We start from the raw sequence: 11,248 nt of genomic DNA on the forward strand, positions 1-11,248 counted from the left end.
AAGTGATCATAATTATTGTCTCAATAAGTCAAAGTTAATCTGTCATAAAAATAAGTGCAAAAGAAAAATAAGTTCTCACCTTTCAATTAGTCAAATTGTACTTGATCACCTTTTATGACGTCAAAAAACATAATATTATTATAATATTAAGCAAAGTTGTGATAAATTCATGAAATTAACATCCAATTATCATTCCAGTTTTGCCATAGGAACATACTCAATGAAAGATTTTTATACACAGATTCACTTGACAATCATTCATTGACAGTTTTAAAAAAGTTGAACAAAAAATTGCAAATCAAAAACCATCAAATTTGTCATTGAACCTATTCGAACAGCATTATTCGTGTCATTAATTAGCATAATCATATCAAACCATGAAGGGTTATATTATAAACATGGAGCAACGGAGAGAAAGATACAAGAATAACGTCACGAGTACAGAATTTTTTTTACAGAACTTGTACGAACACTGATATAGAAAAACATGATTGAACTATTTTTTTTTCTTTTTTCCCCATCTTTAAATAATGTCGTGTCATGTGTTGTGTAAAATTTTTCTGTCAAAAAATCCTGTACCTGTACCATGTTTTGGGATACAAAATGAATGGACAGAAATTTGGATAATATGATCCTCTGTACCACACCACCCACAGCTTAGACCAAGGTCACTTTCATGCAGCCTGCATTGAATTTGCTAAAATAAATCAAAACAAAACTGTCCATTGAAATTTCAGTCAATTCTTAATTAATCAAAAACACACAAAAACCACACACTTTCTCAGTTTTCCTACTTCTTCTTCCTTGTACGCGGATTCAGTCATCCATAGTTTTTTATGCCCATAAAAACACGCTCGCACACAGACGATAGAAGAGAAAAAAAATCAATCTTTATTTGTCCACAGCCGATCTTGATTCTGTACACGTTTACACTGGACAACCGTTAATTTTGTTTTTCTTGTAAATTGATTATACATCATCTTTTTCTGTAATAAATGGCTTCTGCGGCAATATTTTCGTCGCTGAGAAGGAGGAGATCTCCGTCGGTGGAGGCGTTTTTGGTGCCGGTGGATCTATCAAGAGAGGCCCTTCTAGATACTCTATGTGCTGTTTCTAGGGAGCTGGTGTCAACGTTTTCGGTCGACAATAAGATCGTGCCCTTTTTCCATGGCAATAATTCCAGATCCCTAATCCGAAAAATCCAGGTCTTTTCTGTCCTCCTGGATTCTTTTTGTGAAGTGGGATTGTCAAGAATGCCTTCAAGGGTGTTTATATGCTTCAAGGAGTTGTATCTCGTGCTTTACAGATCGAAAATTTTGCTTGATTATGTTAAAGGGTCGAGTAAGTTGTGGCTTCTGATTCAAAACCGTTCGATTTCGGGTCATTTCCATGATCTAAATCAGGAAATCTTGATAATTTTGGATGTTTTACCTTTAAGTGAAATTTATGTATCTCAAGATGTTAAAGAACAGCTAGAATTGTTAAGGAAACAATCAAGAAAGTCGAAGTTGTTAATTGATAAGGATGATGATTTGTTGAGAATGAAGTTTTATAATTTCTTAAATGAACTTGAGAATGAAAAGGTTCCTGATCAGAATGAAATGTACTCGTTCTTTGTGGAAAAATTGGCCATTCGTGATGTGAAAAGTATTAGATTTGAGATTGAATTCTTGGAGGAGCAGATTGTGAATTGTGACGGGGATATTGAGCCTACAGCCTCAGTACTGAATGGATTTGTGGCTTTAACGCGTTACTGTAGGTTCTTGCTATTCAGATTTGAGGATGAGGAGGGTGAATTGGGAAAGTGGAGGCATAGGAAGACGAAGAAAGTAATGATTACCCAGGAGATTGCAGACACGTTTATTACGATTCCCAAGGATTTCTGCTGCCCAATATCGTTGGATTTGATGAGGGATCCTGTGATACTATCGACAGGGCAGACCTATGATCGAGTCTCAATATCAAGATGGATGGATGAAGGGCATGGTACTTGTCCAAAGACAGGGCAGATGCTCGTTCATTCTCTATTGGTGCCAAATCGGGCTCTGAGAAATTTGATCATGCAGTGGTGTCTTGCTAATGGGATTCCATATGATCCGCCAGAGAGTGTGGATTCTTCTTCTGAGAGTTACACTGCTGCTTTGCCGAGCAAGGCTGCAATGGAAGCTACTAAAGCCACAGCAGATCTTCTTGTTGAACGGCTAGCAAGTGGAACGGAAAAGGCGAAGACTGTGGCTGCCAGAGAGATAAGATTGTTAGCAAAATCGGGAAGAGAAAATCGTGCTTGCATTGCGGAGGCTGGTGCAATACCCTGTCTGAAATCGCTACTTTCATCTTCGGATGCCTTGGCACAAGAGAATTCTGTGACTGCAATGCTGAACTTATCAATTTATGATAAAAACAAATGCCGAATCATGGATGTTGAAGGATGTTTAAGATCAATCGTTGGAGTTTTGAGATCAGGACACACGACTGAGGCCAGGGAAAATGCTGCAGCTACATTGTTCAGTCTCTCGGCTGTTCACGACTATAAGAAACAAATAGCAGGAGAAGATGGGGCAGTCGAAGCATTGGCAAGGCTGTTGAAAGAGGGGACACCAAGAGGACAAAAGGATGCAGTGACAGCTCTATTTAATCTATCCACACACAGTGAGAATTGTGTGAGAATGATAGAGTCCGGAGCTATAACAGCATTAGTAGGGGCACTGGGACGCGAACGCGAAGGCGTCTTTGAAGAAGCAGCTGGTGCATTGGCCCTGATTGTCCGGCAACCAGTCGGAGCAGAAGCTGTCGGGAACGAGGAAATGGCAGTGGCCGGACTGATTGGAATGATGCAATGTGGAACTCCAAGGGGGAAAGAAAACGCGGTGGCAGCACTGCTTGAATTATGTCGAAGTGGTGGAGCAGTTGCAACAGAGAGGGTGTTAAAGGCACCAGCATTGGCTGGGTTACTTCAAAGTCTGCTCTTTACAGGGACAAAACGAGCCAGGAGAAAAGCGGCGTCACTTGCTCGAGTTTTCCAGAGGTGTGAGTATGCGTCGCTACATTATGGTGGAATGGGCGTTGGGTATGGAAACTCGTCCGAAGTTAGGGATACGGGTTTTGGTGGAATGGGCGTTGGGTATGGAAACTCGACCGCAGTTAGGGATACGGGTTTTGCTGGCGATGTAGCAGTATCCATTTCTGTGCCTGTGGTATAGTGGTAACGTGCACAGTTGTGTTCTTGTTTAACCATTCTTCATTTTTTAGATATGTAATATTTGCAAAAATTTTCGTTTAATTATACTAGGGAAAGGGGTTACTGAAAAATCATAATTTACTTGTTAAGGCCAGTTTTTTGCCTTACCATATTTTTCTATATAGCTGTTTCCATTACTAAGTCAAGATTCTTGATATGAAACTGCAAGTCATCTCTCATCTTAAGTAGGAATGAAATAGATTGGAGCCTTGGGACCTATCTTTTCCCTGACTTTTAACATAAAGTCTAAGCTCATCTAATACGCTAAAAATCCCGTAGGTAGGGCATGATATCCTAAATAAGTAATAAAATAGAAATGAAAATATCGTCCCACGAGCATTGAGAACATAGATTTGACTAGAAAAGTTAACTTAAATTGAACACGCATAGATTTCAATTATTTCAATGATTTGAACTAAGTACACTATCAATTCTATGAAAGTAAGTTAAAAGTGTTTAGTGAGCTATTGAATTGATGATCCTAATGTGTAATAATCTCTTTCAAGGAGAATTAAACCAATTTTTACATGCAACCATGCAATATCTCGATGAAGGATACGAGTACATAAAAAAAATAAAATAATAATAATAATAATTTAAGTAAAACATTTAATTAGTGATTAGACAAAGTATAATGATATACTTGTAGAACTTTACGACGTTTGCTACAAGTGCTAAGCTTCGATTTAGACTTCTGAAAAACAAAATGAGTCGCAATTTATTCGAATAATGACCAAGTATTTGAAGGTCTTAAAAATAATATTAAGCATTCAATCAATCAAGTAATAAACTCAAAATGAGAGAAATCGAATTAAAACTTCATATAGGTTTACATTGTCATCATTTTATAGAAAAGTTTAGCCTAACATCTTTGGAATCATGAAAACACGAATTCAATTGATAATATATCACTCGAATTATATGAAACAAAATAAAATTAATAGAATTTCAATTCAGAATGCCCAAAATACTATTTTAAAGTCCTCGTTAAGAGTATGAAATAAGAGAATGACGAGACTTATCATTATTCAAGCTAGACACCTTATTAGGATTTATTTTATAAATTATTAAGCATAAAAGAAGCAAAAGTTACTTATTTATCAGATATAATTTTGAAATTTACTTTATTCCACTAACAGCTCAAAAAATAAGTCTTTGTATCAAGAGAGCCGGATTAGAACGGTGGACCCGTACTTTTCCAAACCGAAACTAGTACATTTGACAGTTCCTTAAATAACAGCCTGTCCACAAAAGCTAGAAAGTAGAAAAAGTAGCTGGTTGGCACAAGATTTAAGGCCAATTCTATTATAATAACTAACAAAACCTCACGGATCCATTTTGTCATATTGGTACTAAATTCATACTTGACAATTTGTGATTGGATCGTTGAAAAATATTTTTGATACAATAGCAAATGAAATCCTATCAAGTATGAATCTAGCACCATTCTGACAAAATGAATCTGTACGTGTAGTAGTTCAGCTCCCCTTAATTGCCTGTTTCTAATCCTACTCTCCACTTTTTCCCTAGCAACCTCATAATCTGACGAATTTCTGACAATAACTTAAGATTCCTTAATCACAATGAAGTGGGGGAGAAAGAAGTCTGTATCTTTAATCAGGCGGGGTTTTTCCCATTTCTGTGCTTTTCAAATTGAGGGAAAAAAGTGCCACTTTTGAGCCTGCTTCAGCAAAGATGATGCAGAAAGGAAAATGGGATTTTCCATCACCAAGTTCATTAGCACCTGCTAGTTGCAAAATAGGTACCTTCTGCAGCATGGATTACGACAATTATTGCAGGCTCTCGTATGGCAACAAAAGATTCCAAGGTAGGACGAGTACAGGAAGAATTACTTTTCCGTATGATTCTGATAATGAGATTAAATTTCCAATAGAAAGAATTCGATGCATTGACAATTCTGGACATGAACAGGATGAAAGAAAAGCAACACCAGGTCAGAATTCTAAATGGGGAAACAGAATTTACAACACAAGGGAGAAAACCTGAGAATGATCGAAATTCAAGAAGATCATATGGAAGGGTTCTGAAAGAGAAACAGGCAGAACTAAAAAGAGAAAGGAATCAGAAGCACTGAAGAGCTCGAAGAACACTTAGCCCGTTGCCTAACACTGAATTGTGATGAATACCATGATCGCATCATCAAGATCTTCAGGCAGGTATGGTTTGATCTGAACCCAGTGTCTATAGACCCTGCAATTCAGAATGATAACTGTTTCGGTGATTATTAACTCCACAGCAAAGTACCATTGGTCTACTTGCATAATGTAAATACTTCTATTTATTGGCTTCTAAGTGTTACATTTAGTAGTTACTTGACAATTCAGTGATAATCACATATTAACAAACACTGAAACGTTTGTACAGAATTGTTGTGTAGAAGCGGCATCATGCATATTGTCATGCAAAAAGCTTATTTCCTTGAGTTGTTCATGTCTTCTATATTTAGAGCATATTCTATTTCTGTGCATGTTCAAAAAATTAGATAATTTTATTTTAAAAAGATATAATAAACTAATAATTCACTGAAATTGTTTCAGCCCCCATTCTCGCCAAATTTTAATGGTTGGAATAATGTTTTTTTTGAAAAATGTGTAGTTGAAAAAGAATGAATTTTTTTTGATTTGCGTGTAATATTATTTTATGGAAGATTGTGTGGTTGAAAAATAAGAGAAAGAGAGAAATAATGAGAATGAGAATGGGGGCCAATCATCAGTATGCAAATAGGATAAGTCTAAACAAGAATGCAAAAATGTTATAGATCTATTCAATCATTATCACATGCGAATTAAACAGTGAAAAATACCTGAATTTAAGATCACAATATGCACAGAAATGGTAAACTCAGCATATGAAATGTCTACAAAACTAATCAAAAAAGGTATTAGATATGAGAAAGTGCATCCAACAAAAAGAATAGCACACAACCTACTATATCAAGTTCTTTCAGCTGGAGTAAGATGGCCCAACTGTTCTGCAGGGTAATTTACACTCCTCATATTCCCTCCTCATATTCCACCAGTTTTTCCCATGATCAACTACTTCGTTTTCATTTTTGCTGTCATCCGTGTCTTACCTCTCCAACTGAAATTCGGACACATTATTTGAACCAGGATTTTCCGTAAGAAATTGTTCCCAGAATACATCATTGGCACCTGCTCGCACATTGGTAGCCATCCCAAGTTGCTGTTCTCCCGTGGAAGGTTGCAGCTCAGGAATAATGGCAGTGTCAGGTTTAGAATTCATGTCAATCCCACAGGTCTTAGACCCAACATCAGAATTTAGTTGTGCGGAAGAAATAGTGAGGCCATCTTCACAAATTGTAGATTCATCCAACTCTGTTGATGTATTATGATCCACTAAACCTTCACCAACATGAAGTACTATGTTCTCCCATAATCTTAAAGAAGACTCCACGTTCTCCAATAATTCATTGTTGAAATTCAAAAATGAAGTCATATTTGTATTTTTTCCTGTGGGATTTTGAGAAGATTCCATATGATTATCTTCCTTGATCGTTTCATCACACAAGTAACTGTTTTGGGGAAATCTTCTCTTTCTATCATGAATTTCCTCTTGTGGCGTCACATTTAAAGTAATAGCTGGTTGGTCCAATGTCAGAGCCAGAGAGGACAACATATTTTTATGTCTTTGTTCTACATGTTGCAAACGTTCTGTCAAACCCTGCATTTGTAATTCATGTCCTTGTTGATCCCGTTTGTGCCTCTGTACTTCCAAATGAACTGATTCTTTATCACTTTTTAGCCTCTTAATAACATCCTTATATCCTTGCCTCTCCGATTCAGTTAAAGGGGGTAAAGAAGCCAGATTTACTGAAGAATGACTGTGAACAGGCTTGCGTCTACGGATGTTTTTCAAAAGGTGGGGCTGACCTCTAACGAAATCCTCGGCTGCAAATTCCCATTGTTCGGGATCAATTTTCCTGAAACCCTGGTAAACATAAACAGGCAAACATATAAAACATCACGAAATATAACTATAAAATGTAATACGTGTTTAAAATATGTTAAACAACGTTAACAAAGAATATAAGGATTTACATATGTATTAAGCTGCCTAATAAAGCTGGAGAAATTGCTGTGCTTGAAGAATCTGGGCAGAAGAAGCCTTGAAAATTCTGGAGGATTCCAAACAATGAAGCTTTTATTGCTCTGACTCCAGGACACAACAGAGTCCGAGGAATGATCATCCACCATCTCATACGTCTTTGCAAGAAAAGGAGGCAATGTATTTGATGGAGCTTCATCCATCATTAATTTATCCAACAATCTCAATCAGAAGATATAGAAAGAAACCAAAATCACTGGCCTAAAACAACCCCAATCAAATTTTGTTTACCATCCACAATTCACCACTTCAAATCCCTAAACTTAGGTCGTGTCAATATTTTTGCAGTTGTATCATTCTAATGCTAACAAAATCTGCAATCATTTCTGGATACAAAAAAAGGGAAGAAATTGTTACATCAAAAGCCACTCTCTTTAAATCCAACAAGTTAGCAATTACTCTGAGCAATTACTCTGCAATATTTATGTAATACCACAGAAAATTTTCTATCTCAATTCCTCTTAAACTCAATAAATCTCGATACTTTTACAATCCAAATTTCAATTCAATACAACCCAAACCGATAATAAAAACAAATCCAACCAATCCAACACCTCTCAGCATTAATTCCCTGCATTTATACCCAAAAGCATAATAACAATCAAAATACACAAAAAGGGGGAATTCACTACTTGCAAGTCAAAGTCGTTAGAGCATAAACTCTTGTATCGGTCATCAAGCAAAGCATCAAATAAAACATAAACAAATTCATGTCTACACAATCCACGCAAACGCATATTGCAGGTACGAATTTCTTGGAGGTTTTCATTACCTGGGAACGGAAGAAGAAGAACCCGTCACGGGAAAGATTTTCGAAGGCTCCAGAGTCAGTTGGTTCGTTGGGACATTTGGATTTTATACATATTTGCATCTGAGGGGTGGGGTTTTCTAAGGTTATGACATTTTTAAATTTTAAAGTTTCTGTTTTCTTGGCAAACAAGTCTACAAACCCGAAAAGTAAGTTGATTGCAAATATGCCCCTAAACTTTTAAAAATGATAAAAATATCAACCAATGTTTTTCAAATTAAGCCTCCGTTTGATTCTGATTTTTCACCCCAAAAAATCAATTTTTTTACTATTACTTCCATTAGTCAACACTCATTTTTACTTCTTTACTCATAAGTGAAACTCATTTTTCTTTGTAACGATCAAAAGATTGATTCTTATAATCACTACTGAATAGACCCTATATATATATATATGGAATTATATTTAGGATCTGTTCAGTAGTGATTATGAAAATCAATTTTTTGATCGTTAGAGAGGAAAATGGGTTTCACCTATGAGTAAAAAAGTTAAAAATGACGACTGACTAATGGAAGTAACAGTAAAAAAAATTGATTTTTTGGAAGTGAAAAATCAGAACCAAACGGGAGCTTAATATATATATATATATAATATTTATTAAATATTGAGTGGAAAATTTTGATAGAATTCAACATTGCATCTGTTAGTAAAAAGGAAATTAGAATTTGAAATAATATTATAGAGTCCATTTAGCATAATTCTGAAGAAGTCAAAGGAACTTTTTAAGGGCATGTTTGAGAGCAATTTTTTCCTCTAAAAAATTGATTTTTTGACCGCATTTTACTATTCCAGCCGTCATATTTGACTTCTTCTCTCACGAGTGGACCTCACTTTTTTCCTAACGGTAAAAAAATTAATTCTCAAAATCACTCCCAAACAGGCTCTAAGTCTTAAAAATTACATTTGAACCTATTTGATTAATTTGATAAAAATACTTCTAATTTGAAGAATTTTTAGATGAAATTGTCTCATGTGATTTCTTCTAAAAACTTTTTCAAAAGAGAAAGCTCCTTGAAAAATTAATTAAAATAAATTATTTAGCAAGTTTCTTCTATAAGAAGTAGAAACAAAAATAGAAGCGTTATCTAACAAATCTTTAGTATATTATTAAGCTCATGTTTGACCCCCATTAATTTTCATTCAATTTCATTTCATTTTCTTTCTTATATTTTCAATCACACAATCTTCCATAAATATATATTACATGTAAATCGAAAACTTTTTTTTTCAACTAATTTTTTAAAAATACACTATTCTATCCATTAATTTTTCCACAAAATGGGGCCAGACGGGGCAATTTCTGTAGGGCAAAAAGCTCAAATTGGACATAAAGCTGGGCACATTTTTCAGTTATCCAAAATTCAGGGTGTCTTAATGTTAACAGAGTTGATTTTGACTTCCCTCGTAATTGCATTCGTCGAACTGACATAGTAATCTTGATTTATCTTTTGTGACGTCAGTGCTTCGGTGGAATTCGTTTATCCTTTATTTATTATTGCAATTGCTTGGGAAGCGCGCAACAAATGTCACCCAATTCATTTATAATATTTGTATACAAATATTTCTGAATTCAATGGTTGCCTTACGGACCAGGGTGGATCCAGTTCATGGATGGGCTGGCGATGCTTTAACTCATGGGCAAATTAGATCTAGTACCCTAAAAAATTAACTATTTTGATTAATACCCTATTGAATAATTAAATAAATTAACCACGTATTTAATACGGTGTAAAACTATCAAAACCACCCCAAAACCCCAGTCCGTCCCAATTCTAGAAAAGTCCCAAAAAAACCCTTCACCCAATTAATTTCACAATTCTACAACTCCTGAATCAGAATTCAAGTCCACGTACTTCAAACTCCATAGCTTGAGATTTTTGAGAAAAAAACAGTTGTTGGTTTGTAAAAGACTTTGCTTTCTTCCCTTATGTATCTGTATGTAAATGTCCTTGTGCATATGTATGTATTCATCTTGCGCAAAACTTTGATTTCTTCTATTTCGATGTCTACTCACTTGTTTTACTCAATGGAATCGTTAATTTTTTTTTTTTGGGAAATTATTTGAAAATTATATTTTATTGCTAAAATCATTTCAAGTTTCTAAGTGCATTGAGGTTTATGCAATACGTTTATAAAAAAAAAAAATAAAAAAAAAAAAATTTTATTGATGGAATCAATGGTCTAGCGGATTGGAACAAGAATCAGGTTATGAAAGCTCAATTGTTGGTGATCATAGTGACTGTGATGATGACTCGAAGGGTGTGGAGAGTACGGAGTTGGATGAGGAATTTAGTGCTAACTCTTGACGTTTTGATCGGTGTTTTATCGATAAATTGAATTAAGATGGTTGGTGTTGAATGAAGAAAAATGAGGGATGGTAGTTGTGTCATTTTTTTTTTTAAATTTCTACTACTTTATTTAATTGATTTCAATGTTTAATTGGTGTGTCGTCACTTTTTTAAAAATTTATCACTTCTGTGTTCATAGGTTCTATCATAATTGGTCCAATTGGAAAGCAGTGTGTTGATCTTTGGCTTATGATTGCCAGTGCTACCAATGCCATTGTTTAGAAGAAATTTGGAGTGGTGGGGAATTTTTATTTTTCGAGTTCTATTGAATAATTGAAGTCTTTAAAGTCTGAAGTTAGAAATTTATATGATACATGTATTAAACAAGTTCTTATTTTTGTAGGAAGTTAGATTCTTTACCGATTTTCTAATTTCTATGGATGCTTTTTAGTTCTATTAATATGGACTATTGCCTATATGATTGTAACCAAATGTGTACCATTTATGTGTTTATTATAGATGTTTCGACAATAAATAAAATTGAGGGCAAAAAGATTGGCCCGCGTGCTGTTCTCCTTGAACAAGGAAGATGATAACAATCCAAACCTTGTGAAATTAGATGTGATAACTAGAGAGAATGAAAATTTTTTATGGACATCTAGCCATTGTTTCTGATCCGGACAAAATTACTTTTGAGATCAAGAAGTGATCTCAAAAGTAATATCATGTAACTTTTTTTTCTGAATTTCGTCCCTTTCATTTTTTATT

At 34.9% G+C, this 11,248-nt stretch overlaps 2 protein-coding genes across 4 annotated transcripts; one reads left to right on the forward strand and one right to left on the reverse strand.

Annotated features, from left to right (window-relative positions):
* The first annotated feature begins 744 nt into the window (after positions 1–744).
* LOC111370509 (U-box domain-containing protein 17-like) lies at positions 745–3,379 on the forward strand. Its single transcript, XM_022992225.1, has one exon. It carries the CDS (start codon positions 996–998, stop codon positions 3,198–3,200), a length of 2,205 nt encoding a protein of 734 aa, XP_022847993.1. The 5' UTR covers positions 745–995; the 3' UTR covers positions 3,201–3,379.
* Positions 3,380–4,378: 999 nt separating this feature from the next.
* On the reverse strand, positions 4,379–8,268 carry LOC111370510 (heat stress transcription factor A-4a-like). Of its 3 annotated transcripts, none has more exons than XM_022992229.1 (4): positions 8,157–8,268; positions 7,318–7,710; positions 6,189–7,207; positions 4,379–5,449 (listed from the first exon to the last, which is right to left on the reverse strand). In XM_022992229.1, the coding sequence occupies exons 2-3, from the start codon at positions 7,528–7,530 to the stop codon at positions 6,329–6,331; spliced, it is 1,092 nt and encodes a 363-aa protein (XP_022847997.1). In that variant the 5' UTR covers positions 7,531–7,710; positions 8,157–8,268; the 3' UTR covers positions 4,379–5,449; positions 6,189–6,328. The 3 variants fall into 3 exon arrangements, with proteins under 3 accessions (XP_022847997.1, XP_022847996.1, XP_022847995.1); XM_022992228.1 differs by having other exon boundaries at positions 6,185–7,207; XM_022992227.1 differs by having other exon boundaries at positions 6,063–7,207.
* Positions 8,269–11,248: the final 2,980 nt, after the last annotated feature.

Source organism: Olea europaea, chromosome 21 (assembly GCF_002742605.1).
Source record: "Olea europaea var. sylvestris chromosome 21, O_europaea_v1, whole genome shotgun sequence".
In the NCBI taxonomy this organism is placed as follows: Eukaryota; Viridiplantae; Streptophyta; class Magnoliopsida; order Lamiales; family Oleaceae; genus Olea; species Olea europaea.

What these genes read in the sequence shown, in the direction of transcription:
- LOC111370509 (XM_022992225.1), top strand. Translation starts at nt 996, where the DNA reads ATGGCTTCTGCGGCAATATTTTCGTCGCTGAGAAGGAGGAGATCTCCG.
- LOC111370510 (XM_022992229.1), bottom strand. Translation starts at nt 7,530, where the DNA reads ATGATGGATGAAGCTCCATCAAATACATTGCCTCCTTTTCTTGCAAAG. An exon ending in TTAGGCAGCTTAATACATAT is followed by an intron (nt 7,208 to 7,317) that starts GTAAATCCTTAT and finishes TATGTTTACCAG; the next exon opens with GGTTTCAGGAAAATTGATCC.